The sequence below is a fragment of the Grammomys surdaster genome, unplaced genomic scaffold (genome assembly GCF_004785775.1).
Source record: "Grammomys surdaster isolate TR1022 unplaced genomic scaffold, NIH_TR_1.0 345, whole genome shotgun sequence".
Lineage (NCBI taxonomy): Eukaryota > Metazoa > Chordata > Mammalia > Rodentia > Muridae > Grammomys > Grammomys surdaster.
Genome location: NW_021604764.1, coordinates 1611032 through 1638432, shown reverse-complemented (window position 1 = coordinate 1638432; position 27401 = coordinate 1611032). Strand labels below are relative to the sequence as shown.

General features: G+C 39.6%; 1 protein-coding gene across 1 annotated transcript in view; it reads right to left on the bottom strand.

Moving 5' to 3' along the window:
• The window catches only part of Ppp1r9a (protein phosphatase 1 regulatory subunit 9A), a 257278-nt gene that overhangs the window by 101281 nt on the left and 128596 nt on the right, over window positions 1-27401 (bottom strand). Inside the window, exon 3 of the mRNA XM_028779161.1 lies at window positions 9755-9887. Within this exon, the coding sequence (XP_028634994.1) occupies window positions 9755-9887 (133 nt within the window). The remainder of the gene's footprint in view (window positions 1-9754; window positions 9888-27401) is intronic.

Genomic DNA, 27401 nt, shown 5'->3' with positions numbered 1-27401 from the left:
GTTTGCCTCCATAGAACAAGAGTCCCCAAATGGGTCAAGAGTTCCAGACATTTTCTGCTTCTGTTGGTAATTTAGTGTGGTCACAGAAAAGGCAATAATTTGGTCCTGAATAACTAATAAATCTCAGAGTCCCCAATTACCCTATTCACTACTTTAGTCGTGAAAAAGTGAAAAAAAACATACATTCAACTACCTTTATAGTTTTAAATAAACATGACCCTTAGTTATTTGGAATTTCATCTTTTCATTTTACTGTCTTCTCTTTTTTAGAAGATTGCATGAAGCCTGGAATTGGCTCACATGAGCACTTTCCTTCTGTGCCTTATGTCTGAATTTGATATCTACCACAACAAGAACAAAAGAAAAATAAAGATTGGATGTACAAGTGAGTACAGTCCTCTCTGCTTCTACGGGCATCTGCACTCATCAGTAATAATGTGTCCGTCTGCATACCTGTATGTATATACATACATATATAGACAAGCACAGACTCATGTTTATTGGCCTTTCTTCCCTTTAAACAAATAAGACTTCATTTCTCCCTGCATCACACATGTTTAAAATTAATGATACTTTGTGGATAAACTTTTATAGACTTAAATCATTTCTAGCGACTACATACTATTTCATGATGATTTATCATAGTATATTAAATCACTTTCGCTGTTAGCAATCCATCACTTTTATTTCCACTTTATTGGCCTTGTAAGCAACATTGAAAGTTATATTTCAAATTCACATACAAATCATGTGTTAATTCACATTTTCATTTGTCCTTTCCATGAGCAAATATAGTTCATCACCAATAAAATAAAAAGATTTTGTTAACATTTCAAGGTTATTTTTCTAGGAGCCTCAAAGTCTTTGTAATCATGATTTATCAGCAGCATAAAAAAATAGATACTAGTTAATCAACAGCTACAGATCATTAAAGGAAAGCTCATTCATACATTCAAAAGAATGAATTTAAAATCATTTTCAGCAATTACTGTTCTCTTCACCAAGTGCTTTAGAGGGGGTTGGCCTCAGTGATCATCTCTTGTCACCAGCAACTGCCTTTATGACTACTTTGTTCTAAATCCATGTAGAAAATCCTGTCTTTCTCCTACATTTGTTTCCGAGATGCTGTCAGCAACAAGCTGGTGTTTGTTTTGTTGTGGATTCAGGATTCTGTGGTGTCTACCCTACGTGAGTTTTCTGGTATGAAGCTCAGCTGAAGGCATGTCCACCTGGATTGCAGGCATTGGAACGTCTCCAAGGTGAGAACAGGAGCATCTTCTAATGTGTGAGTGATGACCAAAGACGACTCTATCCCATTACATCACGGTCTTTGCATATATGCAACTTTTCATATTTACTTCATTCAAATCATTCTTCCTGTATAAAAAGCCTGAACCTGATCAGGAGGGTCTTCTGACTCTCAGCACACTGTGGGAATTTTGCTCCAAGTTCTCTTGTGCTTGTGAAGCAGTGGGTGAAAGGAGGGACTTGCATATTGGTCATGTAATGTGGTTCTCATCTCTCCTAAAAGAATTCTTTTGTGGGTATTATGGTAAACCACTGGTTTCATGGTTCACACTTATGATATTCATGAAGTTCTTCTGGAGTGAATTTGTTCTGTCACACGATGTGTTCATAGCAAATGGATCTGGCGCCTCTCCTTGTGTTCTGCTTGAGATGGTTCTGTAGACTGGGCCACATTGATGAATGCCACCTCCTTCCCCTCCCGCCAAAGATCTCTGGGGAATTAGCATCCCTCCTGAATTCCTGCTCACTGCCCTTGCAGGGGGTCTCCTTATTATAATGGCCTGTTAAACTATGAAGGTTAAAAGTGTTCATTAAATTCCAAGGCTGCCACTGAGCCCCACAAGTATCCTGTACTTAAATAATCCTGGAAATTATTCATTGGCTTTAAAATCTATTTTCCCATGCCTAGACTCTACCCTTCTTAACATTCCCTTTCTTCTTTCCATAGGTCCTCTTACTGCTCTAACTAGAAAGTTATTTACATTTTCTCTCTTTCTCCTTCTCTTTCTTTCTTTTTCTTTCTTTCTTTTTGGTCTTTTTGTCTATAGTAGAGCTTGTTTTAGGAAAAGTAACATTAGCTTGAGTCATCTTAAATCCTAGTTTAGACTTACTGAAGGGCCAAACATGGATGGAAGAGAGCAATCATCTTAACCAGAGGATGCTCCCAGCACCTCATCTATTCTCTGTTCAAAGGAAGTCTGGAAACCACAAAAGCAGGAAGCCCAGGAGTGGGCCACCAAGACTGCTCAACAGGTAAAGGTGCTCACTCCCAAGCCTAACATCCTAAGTTCAATTCCCAGGACTCACAGAGTAGTAGGAAAGAACACACTCCTAGCTAGATGTCTTCCAATCTCCACGTGTGTGCTGCACCACACAATTGTCCCTCTTCCCAAACATGTAATACATATAATTAATATAAAATTTCAAAAGGAACCCAGTAGTGACCCTGATCACTGGTCTTTCCTCCTCTATACACTCCCAGGGACAGGCAAAAGCATTAAGTAGACAAAGCAGTCAGGAAAAAACAGTGATGCCCTCACATTACAGAAGATGCTGCCCCCTGACCTGGGGTCCAGTCTTGCTTCCCCTCAGGAAAGAGGCACTTGCTGCTACAACATTCCTTGTGTTGCACGTGAGATTTGAGCCTATCTCTAAGAACTCTGGGTTAGTAGATTTCCTTTCCTGTAAAAGGCCAGTTTTTCTACTGAATTTTTCCTCTTTATTATGATGATTTACAAAGATTCTTAGAATATTACAGATATTAGCTTTGTTATCAATAATGGAGATGATTTTTCACTTATTGGTTTTTTTTCTGACATAATTGCCTTTATCAGGTAAAGACTCTATGTAATCAAAATGGTATTTTAACTTTTCAAACTTTTGGTTTCCTGTTTTTGATTGGGTTTTCCCACCAACCTAGGTGATACATATTTTTGTAGATTTTCTTCAAATATAATATCATTACTTTTTAGCATTCAATTTTAATTTTATTAGACTTTCTTATACATGCTACAATAAAGGTGCTAAACTTTATATTTTAGACAGATGTTGAGTTATGACAGCGTCTATCTCATAATAAATGTTCTCTCCTATTAATATTTCTTCCTGTGTTTTCAGTTATTTTCCACTGACTAACCACTATAAATATAATTTTTTCTAAGTATTGAAGCTTTACATTAGATCGAGATATTTGGCAAATTAAACTCTTCATATTTTTACACTTTCCTCAGGCCTGGATGTTTCTATATAAAATACATTATTATTTTACACAACACTCTCTTATAATGTAACTTTATTGACAGTTCTATCTGTATCACATTGAATTTAAAGGAATGTATAAAAGAAAAGAAATGTATGGAAAGAGTGTATCTCAAGCCTTCCTATCCAGGAACATGATAAACCCATCTTACTTAACTCTTACCTTTTCCACTTTGTTCTGCATTTGAGACAGTGTCACTCTATCTATAGACACAGATATTTGCTCTGGAACCCGTGGGCAGTTACAGACTGGCCTTAAACTCAGAACAGTTTTCCTCTCTTCGTCTTACATGTGTTGAGACTACAGAAATGAGTCACCGTACCCAACAAAATATCTGATGACTTTCTATAATAAAAACATAGATAAATTCTGTATTTTATGTAATAAATATAATTAGTATTTTGCTGCTACTGTAAATAAAGTATTTTTCCCATTTTACTCTTAAGTTATGCATATGAATAATGAGAAAACCTATTAGTACCTTATGGATCTTGAGTCAGATCTCTTCCTTTACAAATTATCTTAGCAATTCTAAAATTTAAAAAAATTTTAATTGTGTCCCTAAGATAGAGACAGATACTGCTATGATTTAGCTACATGTCCCCTTAAAGGCTCATGTATTACACAGACTTGATCCTCAACTTGCCACTGAGATATGGTAGAACCTTAGGAGTCAGAGACTAAATGTTGAAGTTAGGGTGGGCCCTTCAAGGGAACAAGGAACCTGGCCCCTTGTCTGTCTCTTCTGCCTCTTGGCTGTCAAGAGGGAGCAGCTTCTCTGTCACACACACCACTCTACTGCGTTACTAGAGGTCCAAAGCATGGCCAACTGTCACAGACTGAAGCCATGCATTAAATCAGCCTGCCTTTCAGCCTGTTATCTGAGGTGTTGCGTTTCACTCACAGAAGCCTGACTCACCAAATATGGATATGGGTATTCAGAAAAAGGAGATGTTTTGCAAACTTACTCTTTTATTCTTTATACAGGTCATACTATTTAAATGGCATTCCAAGTTTTTCTTCTGACTTTAGGTGACGTGTTTTTCATGCTTCCTATACTTAAAGGTTCCACTGATTTTGTAATTTGCAATTTGCAAAATTTATCGGTAATGTCTATTACATGCTAATTTGAAGTTTTTAAACTAAACTTTACCAAACATAATTCTATATGACTACAGACTTTTCCTCTAAATTGCATGAAGTTAATTTTGCTAATAGATGGCTACAGCTTTTTTCTCATATCTAAAAACCCATTTTCTCTCATGTATTCTCCGTGGATATTTCCTTGTTTGAAAATTTATTTCCCTTATAATTCTAAATCCTGGAGTTGGTATGACAGCCTTCATTTTTTAAAACAGTAAATTAGTTTGGAGTAAAAAAAATAATAATAAAATAAAACCCTCTTATTCTTCATTTTATCTGAAACAAAAGAGTCAAAGCAACACTGGTTTTGTGTGTCCCTTATGAGTAATGGAGCCATGTGGGTCTGAAGCACTTCCATGTTTTGTCTGTGAATACCACCCTCATCAAGCAAGTCCACATTTTATATATAGGCACCTTTCCAAGTAAGCACTTCCATGGTCTACCTGTAGACATTATTCTAATGAAATGCTTTCATGTTTTATAGAATAAATACCATTCCAACTGCTGTTGTGGCAATCCGCCAGTCTATTGGTTTGATAATTCACATTGTTAGAAAATAAATCATTTCTATGTACACATCACGTGTGTCAGAGTTCGGGGCATGACAACACTCACGCTACACATTTGTATGTATTTACCACACATATTTTCACCCTGTCTTGTCTTTTGTCTTTTGAGGTTTGGAAAATTATTTAGTCAGCAGCCTAAGATGGATCTGAATTTCAGATGCCTCTGCCACCATGTGCTGGGGTGACAGGCATGTGCCCCAACATGGGGCTTGTGGCTGTCTTCACTTTTAGAGGTGACTTGGCACTTTTAAAGAGAACTTCACTTGTAAAGGTAGTCTTCACCAAATGGGTCAGCAGCCAGTGCCCAGCTCATCCTAACACCACAGACTGGCTTGTGGTTAGGACGTCGCGTCCTCTGGCTTCTTTGCATTAGATTTTAACATTTTCATCGCTGTATGAACACTTTTAAAAATTTAAAAATTTAAAAAAGCCAGCATGAAGGAAACAGTGGTACACTACACCATCACCACAGGTGTTCACATGTAAAAAAAACCAACTCTGAAACTATGAAATTCCTGACTCTTAACTACAGTTACTTCCATACTGGCACATATGAGATAATTCACTGCTATTGATGCTTTTATTAAGGCAAGTGCGTAAGTTTGAAACACAGCAGTAAATTAGGTTGTCTTCCACAACGGTGTACTTATCTGGTAAGCTGTGTATAACTGTCATCTCCCTCAGAGGAAGAGACTCCTTTGTACTGGGACAGGCTGCCAGTTGCTCTGTTATCAGCAACCAAGTCCTCCCAGCTTGGGGATCAGGGCTAGGCAGTTATTTCTTTTCAGTGTTTTTCAGATCTTAAATTTTATGCCTGTATTTGGTGATAGATGTCAGTGACATTTCACAGTTTCAAAAGTTCTTGCTGCTCTGAGAAGTATAGATACTATATGAAACTCACAGAGTAATGACACCATGTGTTGGGGTTTGTTCTTTTTTGAGGAAGAAGAGGAGGAAGAGGGGGAGGAAGAGGAGAAGAAGAAGAGGGGGGAGGAGAAGGATGTGCTTTTATTGGTTCTACCTTCCATAAACCATTTTGCTTTGTAGAAGTCCAGACTGACAGAATCACCATCCATGTTCCTAATAAATTTATCAGCCCAGCTTTCTCACTATGTGATATGTTTTGCATTAATTAAGACAAAAAGTTGATAGCTCAGTCAGAAGAGGAGGGGGAAATCTGCTGGGAAGTACATCTGAAATTGTCCAGATCAGATTTGGGAAACATAACTTTTGTACATTAAGAAAAAAAATCGCTTAAACATCATATGGCAAATAGCCATTAAATTGTTAAAAGTCAAGTTATGAAGAATGAGCTTTTGTGCAGACAAATGTTCATAGGAATATTTATGTGATCGAGAGTTGGCTTTTATTTTTCTTACTAGAGCTTACACCTGCCAGTGTAATTATCTACTGGGCCACGACAACTCTGTGATTTTCTATTCCAGGACTTCTTAAACACCTTAGAGACATTTAAGTGTAGAGTTGATCACGTTGTTAGCTTTTTCATCTACTGTCTTTGAAAACCTTTAAATAAAAACATCTGAACCTTCAAAAAATATACTTCCTTTACCTTTTCTGATTTGACTTTTTTTCTTAAATGTTTATTTTAAAGAAAGACACTAATGTAAATTTATTTTGAGTAAGGCTTTTACTGTATATTTTACATGAAAAAAAAATCCTTTCCAAGACAGATGGTAATAATAGCTTCAATTTTCTGTCAAATATGTATCTAAGAACTTTATAGTTTCCAGATTCTCATGATAGTACTGAGATTCTAATTTTTGTTCAAACATAAGATTGCTCTTCTTTTCAAAAAACCAATCTCATGTTCTACCAGCTGTGTATTTTGCCTTTATTGACAGATTTAAATGGATTTGTATTTGTTAATCTACCCCTAATTTGTATTCTGCCTGTTAGATCTACTTATGAAAGAAATATAGTAAAATTTTGAATAACTATTTCCTTTGGTTAGCTAATTTTCCCACTTTAAATTTAAAGTGAAATATATGGACACGGTACAGTTTATTCAACTGTTCATCTGTGAAGTATGTTTAAAGAAGAGAGTAAGCATTCTGGAACTACACACCTAGAATCCCAGAGACAGAGAGGAGAATTGGCAATTGCAGGCCAGTCTGGGCTACACAGTCAAGCCATGTCTCACACCCCAAGAGCAAAGTGGGAAACACACCCAAAGTGGAAGAGGCTTATGATACTAGGATTTGTATGCTGAGGCAGGAGGATCCCAAGCTGGAGACAAGCCAGAGCTACTATAGAATTCAAGGGCTTTCTGGGCTACAAGAGCAAAGGTATACAAAAGTCCTTGTCCCATCAATACAGAAACCACAGGCACTGCAGAAAGGTTTGTACACACCTGCCCAGATTCCCTTAACCCTTGGTGACAATCCATCTATTTTACCTATCCTTCCTCTGAAAACACTAACTTAATAAAAAAATCACAACTACTCACCTGTGTATCTCATAGCCTTCAGTTATATGCTGCACAGTTTTCCCTGGGTTTGAAATTCAAACCAGTTGGGAGAGTGACCTCTGTGACTTCCTCTTTATGCACCCTCGACCTTATGTTTGGGGAGGTCACACACACTGCTGTGTGAACTGCACTCACAGTCCATCACTGACTAGGTATGCTGTCATGCCTCGCATAAATACGTGGGCTTTTCTCGAGTTTGGCTCTTATCAGCCATGTGAGACACACTAGCATTTCGGAAGACCCTTCATCTATATTTTTAAATACACAAAAATGAGAGCATCGCTCTGTTTCAGCTTAACTCCAGATGAACGTGTCCTTTAACACTCAGTGGAATACTGGGCAATCATCGTATTATCTAATTATTACATTATCCATGCAGTTTTCTGTTGCACAATTATACAGAATTCCCCTGTTTGATTCATCTTTACTGTTTGAACAAGTTGATTGTGTCTTTTCCTCTTTGCCAGCCAGAAGCGAATTTCTCGGATAACTTGTGTTCATGAAAACTTTATACATCAGCAACATCGCTTCTTTTCTCAGGAGAAGCAAATGCTCCCTGGGTGCACATGGAATTCTGGGGACAACCCCCTTTCACTCTGTGGACCATGAACGCACACTTCAGTACAGTTCCCAGGGCTGGAAAACAACTGATACTATTCCAGCCATTTCAAATACTTGTACTTGTTCTTTTACTTTGTTCTTTTTTTTAACCTGGTATTCTGTAAGACTCTTATTTTACCTCTATCCATCAGGACTCCCCACTTTGCTGGGGATCTATTTGGCATTTTCTCCTCCGACTATTAGTAACGGTGTATCTCCTTCACTGCTCTATGTTTCGCTTCCATTGTTTACACTTTAGGTGTCAGTGCTATTCCTGGTTTTCTTGGGTGTTTGCAGTCATTTGAAATGGGTTTGGGGACATTTATTCCTTTGGACCTCTTAGGTCACCTGTGTGAGTCTCAACAATAGCCATGCTTGTCGCCTCAACGTCTGCAGCCAAATTTTCCATTTGAAAATCAATGAATTTGTTGTTGGTAATGTGCTTAAGAATGTCTTTTTAAAGCCACCATTTACTGTCTGTAGTGACTTTCTTTTCTTTTTGGCTTTTCAAGATCTGACTATCTGCCCCCATTCTAAAGGCTTCTCAAATTTGTTAGTGTTCTACTCGCAGGGGCACAATCCAGTTCCTGGTTGCCTAGCTCACTTGAAGACAAGCACAGCCATCTCTGCTCCAGGCACCAAAGGCTTGCAGGCAGGTCATCCTTCCAAGAGGAAAACTCAGGACAAAAGCATCTGCTTCCTCTTCCCCCTTTTCTCTTTCAGTCTTCTCACAAACAGAGAACGGCACATTTCTGATTGAAGCTTTTTGCATCTCACTGTCTTCTCTCCAAATCTTAAGTTTCCAGAGAGACTTATCATCATCACCACATTCTGAACTACTGTGACTACCCTTCCACCCCAAACCAGAAAACTCCAAAACTTTTCCTCAAGATCAGCCTCCCGTGGGCTTTTACCTTCACCTTCACCAGCACTTCCAGTAACACCAACAAAGCAATGGGACACACACACACACACACACACACCATCTTAGTTTGGGTTACTATTGCTTTCTAGTTCTATTCTAGCCCAAAGTTCCAAAGTCCTTCCACAATCCTCCCAAAAATAATTGGGCAGGTCTATCACAGCATAACACTGGTACCCATTTGTCTTAGTTTGGGTTACGATTACTATGACAAAAGCAGTTTTCAAAGGGAACGGTTTATTTGGCTTACACTTCCCTATCACAGCTCATTATCAAAAACCAGATAGGAACTCCTGAGTTTCTTAGTTAATAATTGCTGTGGAAGGGTCCAGACCATTATGAGTGGTCCTGGGTTCCATAAGAACTTGTTGCTGGGCAAGAAGTGAGGGACAAGCCAGTAAGCAGGACCCCTTCATGGCCTCTGCATTAGCTCCTGCCATGCTTGAGTTCCTGTCTCAATTGAGACGTCTCCCTCTCCAGTGACTCTACATTGTGTCAAGTTGACATAAAACTAGCCAGCACATCCCCATATGAACCTGCATCCCAGCCAGACAGAGGAACTGGGTTGTTTGTTGCTGGAAAGATGACGGTGTCATTTAGTAAACTATCGACTCGAAATCATCATCAACTCATTCTGAAACCTGGTAAACTTCGGAGGCAGTTACAACCTTACTCCATTCTTAGAAGCAAGCTACCCTCTGGAAAAGTCACCGCATGCTACTAGCACACACTGGAGTCCTGTGTACCTTTCTCCAGCTCCACGGGGAAAAGTTCCAGCTTTTCTACTCGCTTTTCAAGCTCATACTCAGCGGATGCAGCCACAGGGTCAACGTCATCGTTCCTCCTGTCATAGTCTTCATTGGAGTATGTGTTGAAAACCTACAGGAAAGGCCAAGAACAAACGGTCATACAGAAAAGATGCCATTCCGTATTTCAAACTACATAATTTAACGAAAAAACAAACAGTAATAAAATTCTTGATATTTTTCTTTTTTAAAAAAATTTTATGAGTATGTTCACATAAGTATGTGTGTGTGTCTGAAGATAAGTGTAACATATACGTTGAGTGAGTCTGTGTGTCTCTTATATGTGTGCATGCATGCGCGTGCCCATGTGTGTGCCTGTGTATGCATGTGTGCGTGTGTGCGTGCGTGTGTGTGTGCGTGCGTGTGTGTGCATGTGTGTGCATGTGTGCGTGCGTGCGTGCGTGTGTGCGTGCATGTGAGATGCTCACAGAGACTGCCAAGAAGGACATCACTCTTTACTCCCTTGCGTGCGTGCGTGCGTGCGTGCGTGCGTGCGTGCGTGCGTGCGGCATGTGAGATGCTCACAGAGAGTGCAGAGGACATCACTCTCTTTACTCCCTTGCGTGCGTGCGTGCGTGCGTGCGTGCGTGCGTGCGTGCGTGCGTGCGTGCGGCATGTGAGATGCTCACAGAGAGTGCAGACAAGGACGTCACTCTCTTTACTCCCTTATGACAGGGTCTCTCACTCAAACAGGAGCTGGGTTGCCAGCCTGCAAGTCCCCAAAGTCCCCTGTTACTGCTTACCTACATTTCTGGAATTCCTGGTGGACCGTGTCTGGCTTTTTATATGATTTCTGGGGATCTGAACTCAGGTCCTTATACTTGCTCTCTTACCTAGCCAGTCCCTAATATTTTTCTCCTAACAATCATTTGATATTTAAAATTAATCAAGATGTTAGGAAAAGGAAAATTGAATGCAAATAAAAGTAACTTACTAAACTCATACTGTACGAGACCCTTTATCACTTGCAATAACTGGAGAAACAACAGTAGCCACGGAGTGCTTTGTGTGAATAGTAACATCCGTCAACCTTTATTTATTCAGAATACACTAACAAGAGCAACGGTTTGCTATTCCTCATCAAACCATAGTAAAGCATTTCAAAGCTGTCTTACCAAAGCCCAAAACTGAACCTGCCCCATGGTATGGATTATACTAGCCCCAAGGGTGTTGTATATTGATGCTATAATTACATCTTAATCACAGAATTACCAAAATCGATTTCCATTCTCCACTGTCCTGGACTATGCTAAACTGCTGTTTTCATCTGTCATATGCCATTTTACTTGTACATAGATGTAAATTAAATTTTCATTGGCTCTTTCTAGAAAGTAGCTATCAACATATTGCTCAAAGGCTGTAAAACATACAAGATATTGACTTATTTCTAACTTAAGTCATTCAGAAGACTATGTGTAGCCCTCAGACAGAGCCGTAATAAATGTGCATATTTGCAAAGGAACTAAAGTAGCTACCAAATCACGCAGGACACTAAAGAGTATTTGAGGGAATGGAATTTATCTATCACTAAGTGCAATCAATACATAGAGTAAAAGCTGTTATTATGAATTCAAGTCAAAATTTATTAAGCTAAAGCTAGTCATGGGCTTCACTCCTCACACCTCTGCCCTTGGCAGCTCTGGACCTGAGTGAACTTGTTTTGACCTGCTCTCCCCTTGTACGCTATGCTTGGAGCTCATGGTTCCTGGAGGTTCACTTCCTCTCTACTAGGTTCACAGCAACATTACTATGTGAAAATGCGTGTCTCTATACAATGGGGTTTGGATTTAACTTATCTTTATAGAAAAGAGGCTTTCTTGCACCTAACAAATTATAGAACTCATAACTTTCTCTCAGCCCATTTGATCTTTCACTTCCAGCTTTTGGTATTCATGTATTAAAATTTATTTATTCAACCAAATTTTAGCACACCAACTCAACGCTAGACCCTGGAAAGGGACTCAGGCCCATGAGCATCACAGATGATAGAATAATAAACCAGAGTAGAATATGATGCCTGAAGTGACAGAGGGATATACAAAGTAAGTTTTTAAAAATTAATGTTTATTTTTAAAGATTATTTGAACATGTGTCTATGTGCACTTGCCCACAGAAGCCAGAGGAATCAGATCCTCTGAAACCAGAGTCACAGGCAGTTATTAGTTGCCTGATATGGATTCAGGGAAGCAAATTCAAGGAATCTAGAAGAACAACCATGCTCTCAACTGCTGAGCCACCTCTCCAGCCAATGCCTCTACAGAACAATTTTTAAATTTCTCTGTCAAAAGTAAAAATTTTGTGGAAGGGAAGATATTTTAATAAACAAGGATTCACACATTCAAGTATAGAATAGACACGTATTTCAAGACACAGAGGTGGGAGAGGAGAGGCAGAGGCATGAGACAGAGAGAAAGACAGAGACTGGGGGCAGGACATGCACAGACAGACAGCATTAAAGGATGACACTAAAGATCAGGTCAACCACAGCACCTTGCCTAAGAAAGTCAACTTTAACAATATATTAAAGTACTTTGTTCTGGAAATTACTCCATTAATATTTGCTGCTCATCTAATTGTACCAAGAGCCCCAACTATCACCATTGCTCCAGTTTAGCTGGGAGTAATTCTAGAGCACAGCACAATTTCACTAGAATGGAGGGAGGGAGGGAGTGAGTGAGTGAGTGAGTGAGTATGCAGATGTATATTCCAGTGCAAACCCATGTGTCTGTAAAATAAATATGGGAAAATAGCTTTAAACAAGTTAACAACTTCTTGGATTTTTGCAGAATCCAAGACACCATTACAATATTCTCCTCCAGTTACCCTGCTTATTAAGTTTACCTGCAGACATTCAGAGACTATGTAGAATGAATAAAGCTTACATATCAGAAAATGATAAGCCTGATGCATCTAGCCATGAGATGACTACCAACAGTCCATTCTACACAGAGAAAAGTAAGCTACTTTTCATTTTTAGCTCACGCATGGTCTGAGAAACTACATGGGCATAGAGACAAAACAAAAGCTATAAATAATTGAAAAAAATGTCAGATTTTCTTATTACATATTAACTATTGTTGACTAAGAAAAAGCATGGAAATCAACCAATAATACGAACACTAACAGGAATTCAGTAATGCAATATCAATATTTAAACTAGTGCATAATACAAAGCATCAATAGCTCTCAAAAAAGAGAACAAAAGTGAGAACCTGTAAAACGCCCCATGATCACTGCTTACAATACTGATGCATTGCCTTTCTGTAAAATACAGAAAGCCCTACGTATAACGCCATTCTACTTTCCTGAATGAAAATCCTTAATACTGTAAAGACTACCATTGCTCCAAAACTGCTGTAAATGTCAGTTTCCAGTCATTTGTAAATTCAGAGCAATTAATGTCAAATTCCTATCATTCTCATGAAAATTAAGAGGCTGAAAAAGCACAACCATGATAAAACAATAACTTACATCGAAATGTCACTAATTAAAGCAATGTAGTTTGGTCCTTGATATATCGACAATTTTCCATTCAGATTCATTCCTTTTCTATTCAAATGAGTCACAGTGGAGCATTTAATAAATAGTATGGAAGGAATTGGATGTCCATCTAAATATAACTAGCTTACATCATTAACAAAAATAGAATTTTGACTAAGAAAAGGTAAATATTCATCTAATCCCTAGAAGGAGTTTGGTTCAAGCACCTCCCATATCAATGCATATGAAATCTGTAGATGTACAATGTCATCATATAAAACTTCTTAGTAATTGTATATAGTCTACACATACCTTCACGCATCTCTATATTAGTTATAATCCAAAAGAACACAAAAGCTATATAGATAGCTGGTACTTAGTGAAGAGGGAAAGGCCACAGTGCAGACACATTTTTCTGAATCTTCTCAGTGTGCAGTATCTGAACTGGTATCAACCATGCAGATAAAGAAGACTGACTAATATATACTGTAATAATGCTGAATGCAAGATCGCATGATGTTTAACTATTGGTCCAGAGAAGTTTACAAATGCTGCAAGTAGTATTGAAGACGTATAAATTGGTTGATTAAGAATCAATGTCAAGAGGCTGGGGATAGTGGCAGAAGCCTTGACTAGCAACTATGAGACCCTTGGATCAATCTCAACACTGCACAGAAATAAACAAGAAAAGCTACTGAGCCTAGCATGGTGAGACCTGTCTGTAATTGCAACACTTGAGGCTGAGCCAAAGAATCCCTGTAAAAGACCTTATTAGGGTTACTTAGTGAAACTGTCCCCCAAAAAGGAAAGAATCCCTCCCTGACAATGAAATGCTATTATCACATAATGAAGGTCCAAGAAAAATTAGGGATTAAACTAAAATATTATGGTAAAATCTATAATGAACTTTCAAACTCAAAGAATTGGAAACTAATTGAAAATTTAATGAAGACAACTTTCGTTAAAAATTAGACAATGCAAGTTACAGCCAGGAGGAATCGTGTCTCCTTCTACAGCAATATCTGTTTGGTAACTATAAGAAAGGAGGAAAAATACATCAACTTGGTCATGAGAGCTCACTCCTACAACCCAGCACTTGGGCAGCTGAGGCGGGAGGGACTGTCCCAGGGTTTTAAGGTCAACTTGGACTACACAGAGAATCACATTTAAGATTATGCTACAGATTAAAATTACAGCTACTATTTAAAATACAAATAACAAAAACAACACAATGATACAACAAACACAATGATAGAATATTCACCTAAATATATAAGGGCCTTAGTCTTATCCTCAACATATTCTCTGTCTCTCTGTCTCTCTCTCTCTCTCTCTCTGTCTCTCTCTCTCTCACACATACACACACACATGCACACACACACAAACACTAACAATCTGAAAACATAAATGGAAATGCCTCTGAGCTAATAGTATAAAAAAAGATTCATAGAAAGACCTACAACTGTGTAGGAAAACGGTAGAAGGAAGTTCATTCATTAAGTCACTACTCATAACAGCTTAAAGTGATCAACTACCTGAATATTCTCCAACAGAGAAAATTGCTTAGCAAACAGTGACATATCAAGATAGGTAAGTGACTGGAAAAAAAAAATCTGGATCTCTAAGGGTGTCGAAGACTCTAACCATATAGGTATTATTAAGGCAGAAAAATCACTGCAGATACCAGTAGTAAACTCTGTAACTATGTTGCTTTTGCCATCCACAGGGGGAGCTAAGGCTAGGTTTCCTTATTTATGAAATCATCGAAATCATATCATCATCATCATCATCATCCAGAGTTGTAGTTCATTCAACATGGACATAGGAGAAGCTCTTCCAAGGCAACACCAAAGATAGTATTTCCCACATACCATTCACCATCTTCTTTAAAAGGAATTTTTAATATTTCATCTACTATTGTCCTGGATTCCCTTTAAATAAAACTCTGCATAGGCATTTTAATATTAGAATGTAGACTGGCCCGTGAATATTCCTGCTTGTGTGCAGAGCAACAAATTCATTACCCAGTTTGGGTCACTGCTTGTCACAAGTCCTCTTTTTGCTGGGACAGGAAGACCCTGGGAGGTGAAAGACTGGGTTAGAAAAATACCCACTTCCCATCCACATTGTCCTGGTTCTTTCAATTTTCTTGTTATAGTTGTACTATTTATGCTCATCTGACTCTGAAAAAACATGGAGAACAATCAAATCTTGGGAAATTCTTGCTCTCTCACGGCAGTACTGCCCGCCTTTTCCCTTTCAAAATGTGAGCAGTATCCGGGATTCCCCAGAGTCAACAGCATCGAGATACATATATTTAGTTCAGTCACCTTCTCATTGTTCCTGTGTTATTTCACTGAGAAAAGCAAACAAAAGGATGTTTAAATTTAAGGCTTCTTGATTCAGCACCAAAAAGCAATATTCTGTTCCTTGATCAAAGCAAACAAAACATGACCTCATCTCTGTTTCCCAGCAGCCAACCCTACAGGACTACCAAGCTTGCAGTGAAGCTAAGCAAGGGTGCTTCTGAACCAGCATCCCCAGGCTGTGAAAAATGAATGAAGTCAAAATTAGCATATTATAAAATCCTAACTTGAAACATCTTATTTACAGGGTCAATACTATGAACAACACTTTTTTTCAAAAGACCAATGTTTTTATCAGTGTTAAGTAATATATTTCTCTTACTTCCTTGTGATATATTTTAATCAACTCAGATCTAAATCAATCCCATCTCCCCTGTAAATACTGACTGGAAGGAATCTCCCACAGTACATCTCCCACAGGTCACATCTGCAGCTGCAGGCTGAGTCCTGCTTATTCTTCCTGATGGATCAAAGACGGTAACTGTCCCAGGTCCTAGCATGCTGAGTTCCAGAGGATGGTTCTCCACACTGCTGCTGGGATAAGCCACAAACTCACACTCGCAACAAGCGGGTTCCACTCATCACACACTCTCGGAAGGACCACAGCTCACCCTCATGTGACTGCGTAAAGAGACTCTAATTGCCAACAGACAACAAACCAAAGGGGGCCGTCTATGTCTCTATATTTTAAAAAGAAGCTTGCTAGCAATCCCTCAGAAAGCGGATCGTGGTTGTTGCAGAGCTAAGTCTAAACTCAAACCTCTCTCTTCTCCAGAACTGAGGCCACCTTGCTGCTTTATGATGAGGATGGTGAGCAGACTAGGGGAGTGAGAAGATATGTGCTGAAAAGAAGGCAAACTGTGGGGCTGGAATGCCTCGGTGGTTAGGAACACTGACTGCCCTTCCAGAGGTCCAGAGTTCAGTTCCCAGCAACCACATAATGGCTCTCAAACATCTGTAATGGGATCCTATGCTTCTTCTGGTGTGTCTGAAGACAGCCACAGTGCATTCATATACATAAAATAAATAAATAATTTTAAAATGAGGGTTGCGTTAACAGTCCACAGAGATTCAGATTCTTCCCTTGAGGGCTTTAGTTTCCTCCTATATAGGCTTGCACCGGATTACAATGAAGGAAAACCCAACTAACTTATGCTACATGTAGAAAGATTATGAGCCAGGAAAGTACAAGAAAGAGACTCCTAAGCCTATCTCCTCAAAGCCCAATTTCTGGGCTTAAGTCATTCTGAAAAACATTTTGTTTAATAGGTTTTCATAAACCAGCTGTACTATTCTTCAGCAGGAGGTCTAGCTCCTTATTTGCATCCATGCCAGAGCACATGACCAAAGATCATCAGGCATCAGGCATCAGGCCAAGAGCCGGAAACACACTGGCCTCACCTGCTCAAAATCCCTTTACTTAAACTGTGTTAAGGCCAATTTACCCATCATCTCTATCACTCATTTCTCCATCTGTAATATGCCTCATTAAATAAACTGCCTTAATGGACTTAAAATACTTATCTTTGCAGTGCAGGCTTCTAATTAGGCTATTTCAAATGAATGCTGGCTAATCCTAATGTATGGCTTTGTGAATGGGGATCCTAGAAAGCTAATGGTGCTAGCACCAGCCAGATCCATATATATTGAATATATACATATATACATTTAAATATATGTATATTAAAAAATCTCAGGTACTATAAAACTACACAAATTCTCTTCAATGCTTTAACAACGTATCAATTTATCCACAAAGATCAGGCACATTATGAAGTATACTCCACTTTAACCTACTGATTGAAATGTTAGTATCACCTGAAAAAAAAAATGCCTTCCTAGAAACATATAGAATAACATTTGCCCAACACTGGCAATCATTAGCCTACTGCACTGACTCTTAAAAGTATCTGCCCCAAAGCCCTTCAAATGTAAGGGCTACAAAGGGCCAGAGAAATGCACTTTTCTTTAAAGCATCCAGAAATAGCTGAAGTCTGTGCCGGTCGTGTGCTTACCTTCTCCAGACAATTGGAGCATTTTCACATAGTTATCAGGATCATTTCCACACATAAACTACTAAATTAGAAAAGCTTTGTTTAGTCCTGAGCCAGGACTGCAACTGGACGAAGTGTTGTGGGCTGGGGGTGAGCTACATTTTTCTGGTATATGAAATATACTAGGCCATTTACCTGGACCACAAGTTTGCAGTGTGACCAGTTCTCAAGACTTTATGCATAGAGGGGCTTGGGTCCAGCAGTCTGACTAGAGCCCAGGTTGCTGGGGTCTGAGACCGCGCTCAACTCTTTCAAAGCTAGTCACTGCATACCACTCTGAGGCCAAGGCTTCATTCGTAGCTTCAGCTGATAAGATTTTGCTTCTTCTGTTCGGGGTTTTTAACATTCCCTCAAATATGCAGCTCTGTGGAGTGTCTGATCACCAGGAGCCACATGGACCAGTTCAAGTCGTCCATCTAGTAGAATTCATTATCCTTTTGAGAGACTCAAGCCATTAACATTACCTACTAATTTTTCAAGTCTCTATTCCTACATGGTTTAGTAAATATTTACATGCAAAGCCAAAATTTTCTTTCTCTGTTCAGTTAAATAAGGGTCATAAGGGCAACATGAACATTTTTCTATTTGGATAAAAGGTAATCACCACAGTATACTTTAGCAAAGGGAGATTTGGAAGAGATTCCCAATATGACAATGTTGATTGGGCAGGATCGCCTCCCTTTACATACACAGATCCATAGAGTGACTCAAGCCCTGGACTCAGCAATGCCGTGGAAAGGGGGAGGAATCTAAAGATTAGTACATGGTAAAAAAAAAAACAAAAACAGATCACATTACCTGAAAATGAAGGTAAGAACTCAGTTTGTAAGCGGAGTATGGCGGCTCATATCTATAATCTCAGGACTGCACAGGCAAATGGAGATTTGCTGAGTTTAAGACCACACTATAGGGCACTCAGTGAAGAGTATCAGGCTAGCCAGAGCTACCCCAGGCTCAACACTGCCCCTTGGCCTTTGCAGTCAACTTAAGTTTGTTCACATACACACAAAGATCACTTTTATAACCCACGTGCACTACTATAAACAGTACGTCAGTGTGTTTATGAAGACATTAGTACAGTAAGTAACATTTCTAGTCTTCCTCATGGGCACATTGGGGTACTATGGTTCCATCTTTCTCACATTGGGGTATAGCTATGTAAACACTACTGGCCACAAGGTTCTGAGGGGAAAAAAACAATGTATGTCACTTCCTGTCTAAGGTATTTTATCACAAAGACAAGGCCTCCCAGAAGGCTTCTGACGTCGCTACCGTCTGGGAATTAAGTACAACAGAAATAGGCCTTCTGAAAGTGTTAAGTCCATGAGCAGCACAATGACACAGCCTCCCTCTGACTTACAATAAGCAGGTAGCACGGCTGAGACAAAACATCTGGTCCATACTGGGAGTATTTTATAGAAGATGTGACTGTCGTAGCAAGTCGAACATGTAAAAGAAGTAACTGTTCATGCAGTGTAATTACAAATATCTGTTCTTGGTTTAAAGACAGAAATTGGAGCCAAAAGATAGATGCCACCACCCAAATTACTGACCTCATTAAAGGCAAATAGTGAGGAGTCAGAAGAAAGCTCCCCAGTGTACTAACCATCAGTAGAAGCCCTGCCTACTAACTTCTGTGCAGTCAGCCAACTCACAAGCCTAGCGGCCTCAAGAGAGGATAGACACCAGGTCCCATGCCTGGGAAGTCCCAGACCTTCTCCCCAGCTCCTCCTTAAGTATGTCCACAGCGGGGGTGACAACAGATAGTGTCATTGAATGCACCTGCTATACCACCCACCTGCCATGTAGCCCTTCCCTCTCATAACATACTGAGGACAGTTTCTAAAATCAGTTCTTATCTAAAAGCTACAGAAAGAATAAGCAAATGGTCTTCAGATTTAGTAGAGATACTGAAAAGAATAAAAGAATTTATATCGCTGAGTCGTCTTAATATGCACCTTGATGCTATTATTGTTGTAGGATTTGAAATGATGAGAGTTGTCATATCTCTCAATATATTCATAGAAATGCATCGACAGAAAGACTCACTGATAAAAATCAAGCATAAATTTTTGACTTAGTGATGGCACTAACTATCTCATTCTCGGAGATAACTAAAAATCAAATATAGAGGATATTAGGACTTCAAATTCCACACAGTTTTAGTGATTCTGCAAAAAGCTAGTATATACCTATGAAGCTAAATCTTTAATATATATGTATATATGCACATACATACATATTTTTAAATAAATGGTATTCTTAAGAAGCACATACATAAAAATTTCTTTTAAAAATCTTATTATTGTCAGGCATGATGGCACACACTGATCCCAGCACTTGGGAGGTATGGGCACTGGAGCTCTGTGAGTTTCCGGTCAGCCTGGGTTGCATATCGAGTTCTAGGCCAGATAGAGCGATATAATGCGAATCTATCTTACAAATTAGTTATTAATTAATTAAGATCTGCTGTTGTTACACTTGTGTCCGATGATGTGTGTGAGCTGTCACGCATATGGAGCTCAGAGGACGACTCTGTGGAGTCAGTTCTCCCTTTGTCCCGTTATGTGGCCTCTGTGTATTGGGCCCAGGCTGCCAGGCTCCCGTGGCAAGGACTATTGGTTGCTATGGGCCATCTTGCAGGCACAGAAATTTTCATTAAGGCAAAAATAATCCGAATGTCTCACATCTCTTATTGGGAACAATACAAAAATCAGTATACTCATTGTTTATCTACAAATATGTATTGTGAAAGTACTAGAATAAATTTTTTCAAGTTCTTATAAATGTAGTTTACAAATAAAAACTTGGATCATTACAAATTTATAAAATTCTAGGATCAGTTTAAAATAGTGAGTTTTTTTCCCCTCCCAAAATGGACATTTTAACAGAGAACTGACAATCTAATAGTGGTCATGTTTTCCATAGTGCTCTTCAAATTATTATAAAAAATTAAACATTTCATAAGAAATTAATAATCTTCTCTTTCAGCTCAGTTCATCTTTTATTTTAAATCAGAGACATATGCCTTGCAAGCTGACAACTGGCAGCCAGTGTGGAGTAAATTTGTGGCCTTGGTACAGTTCCCAATGGACATGTGACCTTACCAAAAAAAACAAAAAAGACTAATCATCCCAAATGATACTTCCTCAGAGGATGGAGATGGGAGGCAATTTTCTACGAAGAATAACTCCCAGAAATGAGTACTTTTCAGCAAATGCGTTAGGGTGAGCTGGTAAGGCAGCCTCTGCTCTAGCATTTGTCAAAACAGTTGGCTCTGGCTACTGCTTCCAGGATAAGTACCAACAGATGGTTCTAACAGAGGAAGGCTGCTCTGCACTATCTTGAACTGGAGAGCAGAGGGAAGAAAGTACTATACTTTGTGTAGGTCAGACAGGGAAAGTGGGTATCAGCCACACTGAGGGCCTCAGAAAATGGCCGACAAGTTCATACTTGACATACAAAACTTCCAAGGATATCCACATCTTTTATGGAGAACTAAGAACCCCAAACTCTAAGGTCCTTGGGAATGGCACCTCAGGTCCAAGATTCAACTGGAAACCAACTAAAACGTCCCATTCAAGGAGATCATCTGAAATAAAGATGTGCATTAAGTAAAAAGAACATCTAACGTGAGGAAAACATACAAGTGCTAGAATGTATACATTGGCCAAGAGCAGTTAAGAATACGGAACCATGAACAGGGCTGATATGCCAGCTACTGTATCTGTGATCTGACTTGGGTTCATCCCAAGTAGTTACATGCTTGATCCCCAGGGTGGAAGGCTGAAAAAGGCAGTAAAATCTTTAAGAATAAGAGTCTAATGAGTTTCAGGTCACCTGAGGACGCTGCATTTGGAAAGGGCAGTGGCATTCTGTCTGGTGACCTGATCTTTCTTTCTTGCATCTTCTGCCTGTGATGCCATCTGCCTTAGACCTTCACCAGGACAAAGCAAGAATAGTGCCATATCCATGAACCTTCAGAACTATGATCTTAACAAACATGTCTTATAAAGCACCTGGTGCCAGGTATTTAATATAACAAAGAAAAAAATAGGCTGATGAACGAACCTAACAAGTAGGAGAGGATCATGGGTTAACTTCAACGCAGAGGAGGAAAGCATTCGATACATTCTAGTGGTACGTGAATTCAAATTGATTCTGACCCTCAGACAAACAGAGCTGAAGACAGTGACAGACCCTTTCATCACTGTGATGGTCTTGTGATATGTCCAGCTATTGCCCCCAAACATTTATTTAAATACTATGCCAGATGTCATCAAGAAAGTACTTTGTAGACATGATTAAAGCCCACAATTAGTAGATTTTAAGGGGAAAAGAAAGGTAATCATTGGTCTTGATTCAATCCATTGAGAAGTCTGAAGAACAGAGAACTAAGTTTCCCTGGAGACAACAATCTGTCTGTGATAGGAAGTACACCTATGCGTTGGGTTTCGAGCATCCTGGTTTTATGGTGGTTCCTGCATAGCCCATTCCATTTGTATGAGCCAATGACTTGCAAAAACCTTCTAGTATGTTCCACTACTGGTTTTCCTCCCTTGACTCAACTTTGAAACCAGTCTTCATCCCGCAGCAAAGTAGATAGAGTTTTTATGGAAATAGCTTTCAAAGTGACAACTCTGACCTACAACTTGTGATGAATCTAATGGGTCATAAATGACACGAGAAAAGTTGAAAAGTGTGAAGTACAAGACATCAGTATTTATTCATGTAAGAAAATACTCATGTAGCTTAAAAATTAATTTCAATTTTTTGTCTCAATTGATTATATATATATAAATATATATATAATTCCAATGTAAAATACTTATGACTTGAAAACTGAAGGCTTTAAAAATTAAGCATAATCATCTCAGAGTACTGAGATTGTAAGTGCTAACTACTAATACAGAAATATTTAACCTCCACTCTCTCATTCTCCCTATCCCTACTCTGATTCATGTCAAGTTTTTAGTGACTACCAGCTCCCTAGTTGATGTGGTGCTTAGCACTAAGAATTCAAGTGGCCTGTGACCTTAACCCACATCCTACCTAGAGAAAAGGACCACAAAGGGCAGTGACTCAGCTCCTACAGGAAAGGGGAAAGAGAGATGAGCAAGAGAATATTTCACCAGACACTTCAAGCTCCAGTTACAGTCAGCAAATTATAATTAGGAGAGAACAAGGGAGTGGTGGTGTCTTAGGGAGAAGCATATGAAATGTACAAATGAAGAATAAGAATTAAAATACAGCAAGTCAGGGCTGGAGAGATGGCTCAGTGGTTAAGAGCACTGACTGCTTTTCCAGAGTTTCTGAATTCAGTTCCCAGCAACCACATGGTGGCTCACAACCATCTATAATGGCATCTGATGTCCTCTTCTGGTGTGTCTGAAGACAGCAACAGTATACTCACATACATAAAGCAAATAAATAATTTTTGTTTAAAGTACAGCAATCCAACAGACTGTGGCTCAAGTGGCACATCAGAAAAAGCATGAGATGCTTGGCATGGAGGAGCCCTTGGGGGCAGATGGTAGGCTCGAATAAAAGCACACAGTAAGTAAGTCTTGAGAAGCATTCTTCTTTCAGAATAGGCATTTATGAGAAGGACTAGCAGTGCAAAGGAAAGGAGTGAGCTGGGTCCTTTTGGAGTACACGTCTTCATAGTCCTTTGGGGGACTCTGTGGGAAGCTAGGCCACTCTCAGTATGATGATTCCCCTGATGCTGTGGTCAGCCATTTGCCAACAGTGAAGGGAAGGCAGGGATGTGGGCCCACAACTCCTGTAAAGGTACTGCAGCAAGAGGGTCAAGGGGATATCAACCTCAGGAAGTGAAGAATCAAAGTCAGGTGCTGGCAACTACAGTCTCTAAGGTCAGGCAGGCACTGGAGGGACACACCGTGACAACAGCAGTAAAGGATCTATCTCTACAGGACATGCTGTGCCATTTTTAAGGTGTGATTACACAGAAGACCTGCTATCTAAAACCTTGTCCACAGGCAATATGCTGCTCTTTAGACAAAAGAATCCTACTTGGAGGTTTAGCACCCACTCAAGCCCAAGACCATGAAGTTGCCAATCAGGCCTGAATGTCTACAGAGGTAAGAGGAAATCTTGTAAACATTTCTACCACCAGCAGAGATGTCTACGAGGAGAATTAAAATTTTAATGTCAGTAAAGGTCATGGGTAAAGTAAGATTTGTTTTCACACCCTGCAAACTGAAGTCAGACATGGTAGAGTGGACAGAACAGACCGCGGTGGAAGCACAGGGGAGCAGTTGTGAGACACACCTCTTTACACTGATGCTGAGTTGGTGAGCCTGCCTGCAGAGATGGAAAAGGAACTTTAACTGCACTCTGGACAGCTGCGTGGATGCAAACGTGCAGCACGTTGCCCCACAAGGCCAGAAGAACTCTGCTTCCTTTGTACAGACTGACCCTTCCACTTTGACTTATCTAAGAACTTCAGTCAAATGTAACTGATGGATTATAGGTGTCCCTGAAAACCTCAATATATAGTTAAATCTATAACTGTCTTAAGGTTCCATTATTTATGGGCAGAGGTGCTTTCCAGGAAACAAGGCAATCAGTGATCTTTTTCAAAACATGTGGAGGACCATGTTTCACATTATTCTTGGTGTGTTTAAAGAGAAAACGGCCAAGACACCCATTATCATGGGATTAATGGGCAAATCTGGGACTCGCTGACCCTTGAATCACACTAACTCCAACCTCATATATCTTGTAATAGAACTGATGGGTTTGTAAATACTGGAAGAACCACTGTTTTTTAAATCAATTGTCTACATGACCTGAGAAACTGTGCACACAAAAGAACTCAACAAAGCTCACGAATAATTTCTTTGTTAAAATGGGACAATGCCCGTTAAAGAGAAAGGGATGGGATGGCACTGCTACCCTGGCTCCTGACTCCGGAGAGTCAGCCCACATTTGGATGCCAGCGTGATGCCTTCATAAAACACTTAAAACTCAAAATTCCCCCAAGGAAAATGCCAGGGTCCCAAGGTCCATCACAGTTGAGGACAACCGGACCCTTCTCTCCATGGGGCCTTAAAAACAGACAAGTCCTCTTTTTGACCACCCACTCCCATAGACAAAATTAATCTACTTCTCTGGTAGATCCTAGCTCTATTCATTTCCTATTTCTTGCCTGTCCAGATCCTCAGAAATTAAGATACATTGTTACTTAATTTACTGAATTTTGCTACTCCTGTACTGTTTCTCCAATCGTGTTATTTGGGATCAGGAAACAGCTCTGGGAGAAGAGGACAGAGTCCATCTAAGTGACTTAGTAACTCCTCTATGTCCTTTTAAAATTTAAAATAACATATAACGACCAAGTATTGCTTTTTGAACGAAATGGTATGAGAAGTACATTGTACAAAGCCTCCTCAGGTTCTCCATTACCTGGAAACTGAAGTGCAAATGCTCAGAAAGGCATCCATTCAAGGGCCCTGGATAGGGCTCCAGCCTCTCTCTCTCCCTTTATCTACATTACTTCCTTTCGCTTCCCCTTGTATGGAAAACCTGGTAGTACTTAGGTGTATTTGGTAAAGCCTTTGTCTTTCCCACATATATGTCCCATACATTATGCTACATCATAGACATATGAGTGAGCACAGGTTCTACCTAGATGAACTGTAGGCTGCTGAGGGGTAGAACAATTCCATTCACGCTTGTATCATCTTCTGCTCATTACATCATAATCAGTGACTTAGAAGTGTCACTCACTCATTTGTAACTGATACCCCCTCCTGCAAACCACTCTAAACAGAGTGATAAGCTTAAAAAAATCATAAATAATATATTTAGCATAAGGCAAATTCTTCATGTACAAAAATATATATAAAAACACTGCATGTTAATATATAAAACATCTGAAATTATTAAACAGTGGCTTAAGAAAAAGTTTAAAGTAAAACAACTTTCAAACAAGGGCCCCACATGCTAGCAGTTTAAGATAATCCTTAAAGAGCAAGCAGCCAAGTGACCCAGCTAAAATCCCCAGCTGACATCATTTGCAAGGCTGTAATCTAGGAAAGTTGACTTAACACATAGCCATACTTGTCATGTCAGGGATCCTGTGTTACCAAATCAGGGGCATGTATTCCTAGAATTAATTTTAGATCCTACTGCAGATAATCTAAGAACGGACCTCTAGGCTTGTTTTTAAAGGACCGATCTGCTTCTGTCAAGAACACTTCTGTTTCCTTGCTGTCAGTATCTGTTTAGTATGGCTGTATAGACACCTCAGCCTGTTAGAAATGCTTAAACACAGTTGTATTGTGAGGTGTACTGCAGTCAAGGATATTTTTATTTATTACAAAGATATAAAATGTGAGAGACAAGTTATTAATATTGGTTCTTCTGATTGAAGGAGGTGTCTGGCAGGAAGGAGAAAAACCCTGAAGAGATTTTCAGTGGTTGTTAGGTGAATGTAACTGTGCAAATTAATGAAAATAGTTGGCTCTCCCTGTAGCTCTGAATGCAGCATCTGTCTTTGTGTGATGAGGGGTCAGTTATGGCTGAATGCTTCACAATTGTGACAGATTAACTGATTATAATACAGGAGTCTATGTCACAGTCTTATGCCCTAGACATGGTGGTCTAAACCTGAGAAACTCCACCTGCTAGTGTCTGTCTTTTCCTAAGCCCCAAATACAAGCAATCCAGTGTGTGAAAGCCCGGCTCTGTGGAACTGTGTTCCCACTGACCCCCACCTGCTGGCCTGACATAAAGAACTTAAGAGCCTGCACCACAAATTTCAAGCCATTGTAGAGAGACTCAAATGCCCCTTTGCCTCTGGTGAACTGCCTCTCATAATCAAGGCAACAAGGAGCAAAGCTGAATGCACAGATTTTTGCCTCGCTCTTCCATTTTGGAAGAAGCCAAAGTCAGTTCTGAAATACAGGTCTTGATTCATTGTCTACTGCCGACTTACTGTGAGTCTCTTCTGTCTGCTCCACAGTGGCTGTCTTCCAAAAGCTCTGCCTTCATTTGTCAAGAATTTAGTACTTGTAAGCAATCCTTGTGGTAGTTTGAATGAGAATGGTCTCCAATAGGCACATATTTGAATGCTTAGTCACCAGGGAGTGGAATTCTTTGATAGGATTAGGAGGTGTGGCCTTCTCAGAAGAAGTGTGTCACTGGCTTTAGGGTTACACACCAAAGCTAGACTCACTGCCCACTCCTCTATATCTGCCCCTCTGCCTCCTCTGCCTCTGCCCCTGCTTCTGCCTCAGGATCCAGATGTAGATCTCCATTACTTCTCCATTACCACATCTGCCTGATGCCATGCTCCCCACCACAATAATAATAATGGAATAAGCCTGTAAGCAAGCCCCCAATTAAATGTATAAATTTCTAAGAGCTGCTATGGCCATAGTATCTCTTCAAGGCAATAAAACAGTGACGGAGATAAAACCTCGTGGCCTGTTTAAACCACATCATCATCTGGCATCTTCTGCAGAGGATAGATAGCTTTTCCTTCTTATATCTCCAGCACTTGGCATTATTTCTTCTCAACAGAAGATCCTTGTTAGAGGGATGCTGTCTGATAAACAAACTTCTCTTGGAAACTGTGTAACTTAGCTAACACCCTTGAATAGGAACTCTATTCATTAATCAAAACAGCTGTTCAAGGCCAGTATCCTCCATGTTAAATAA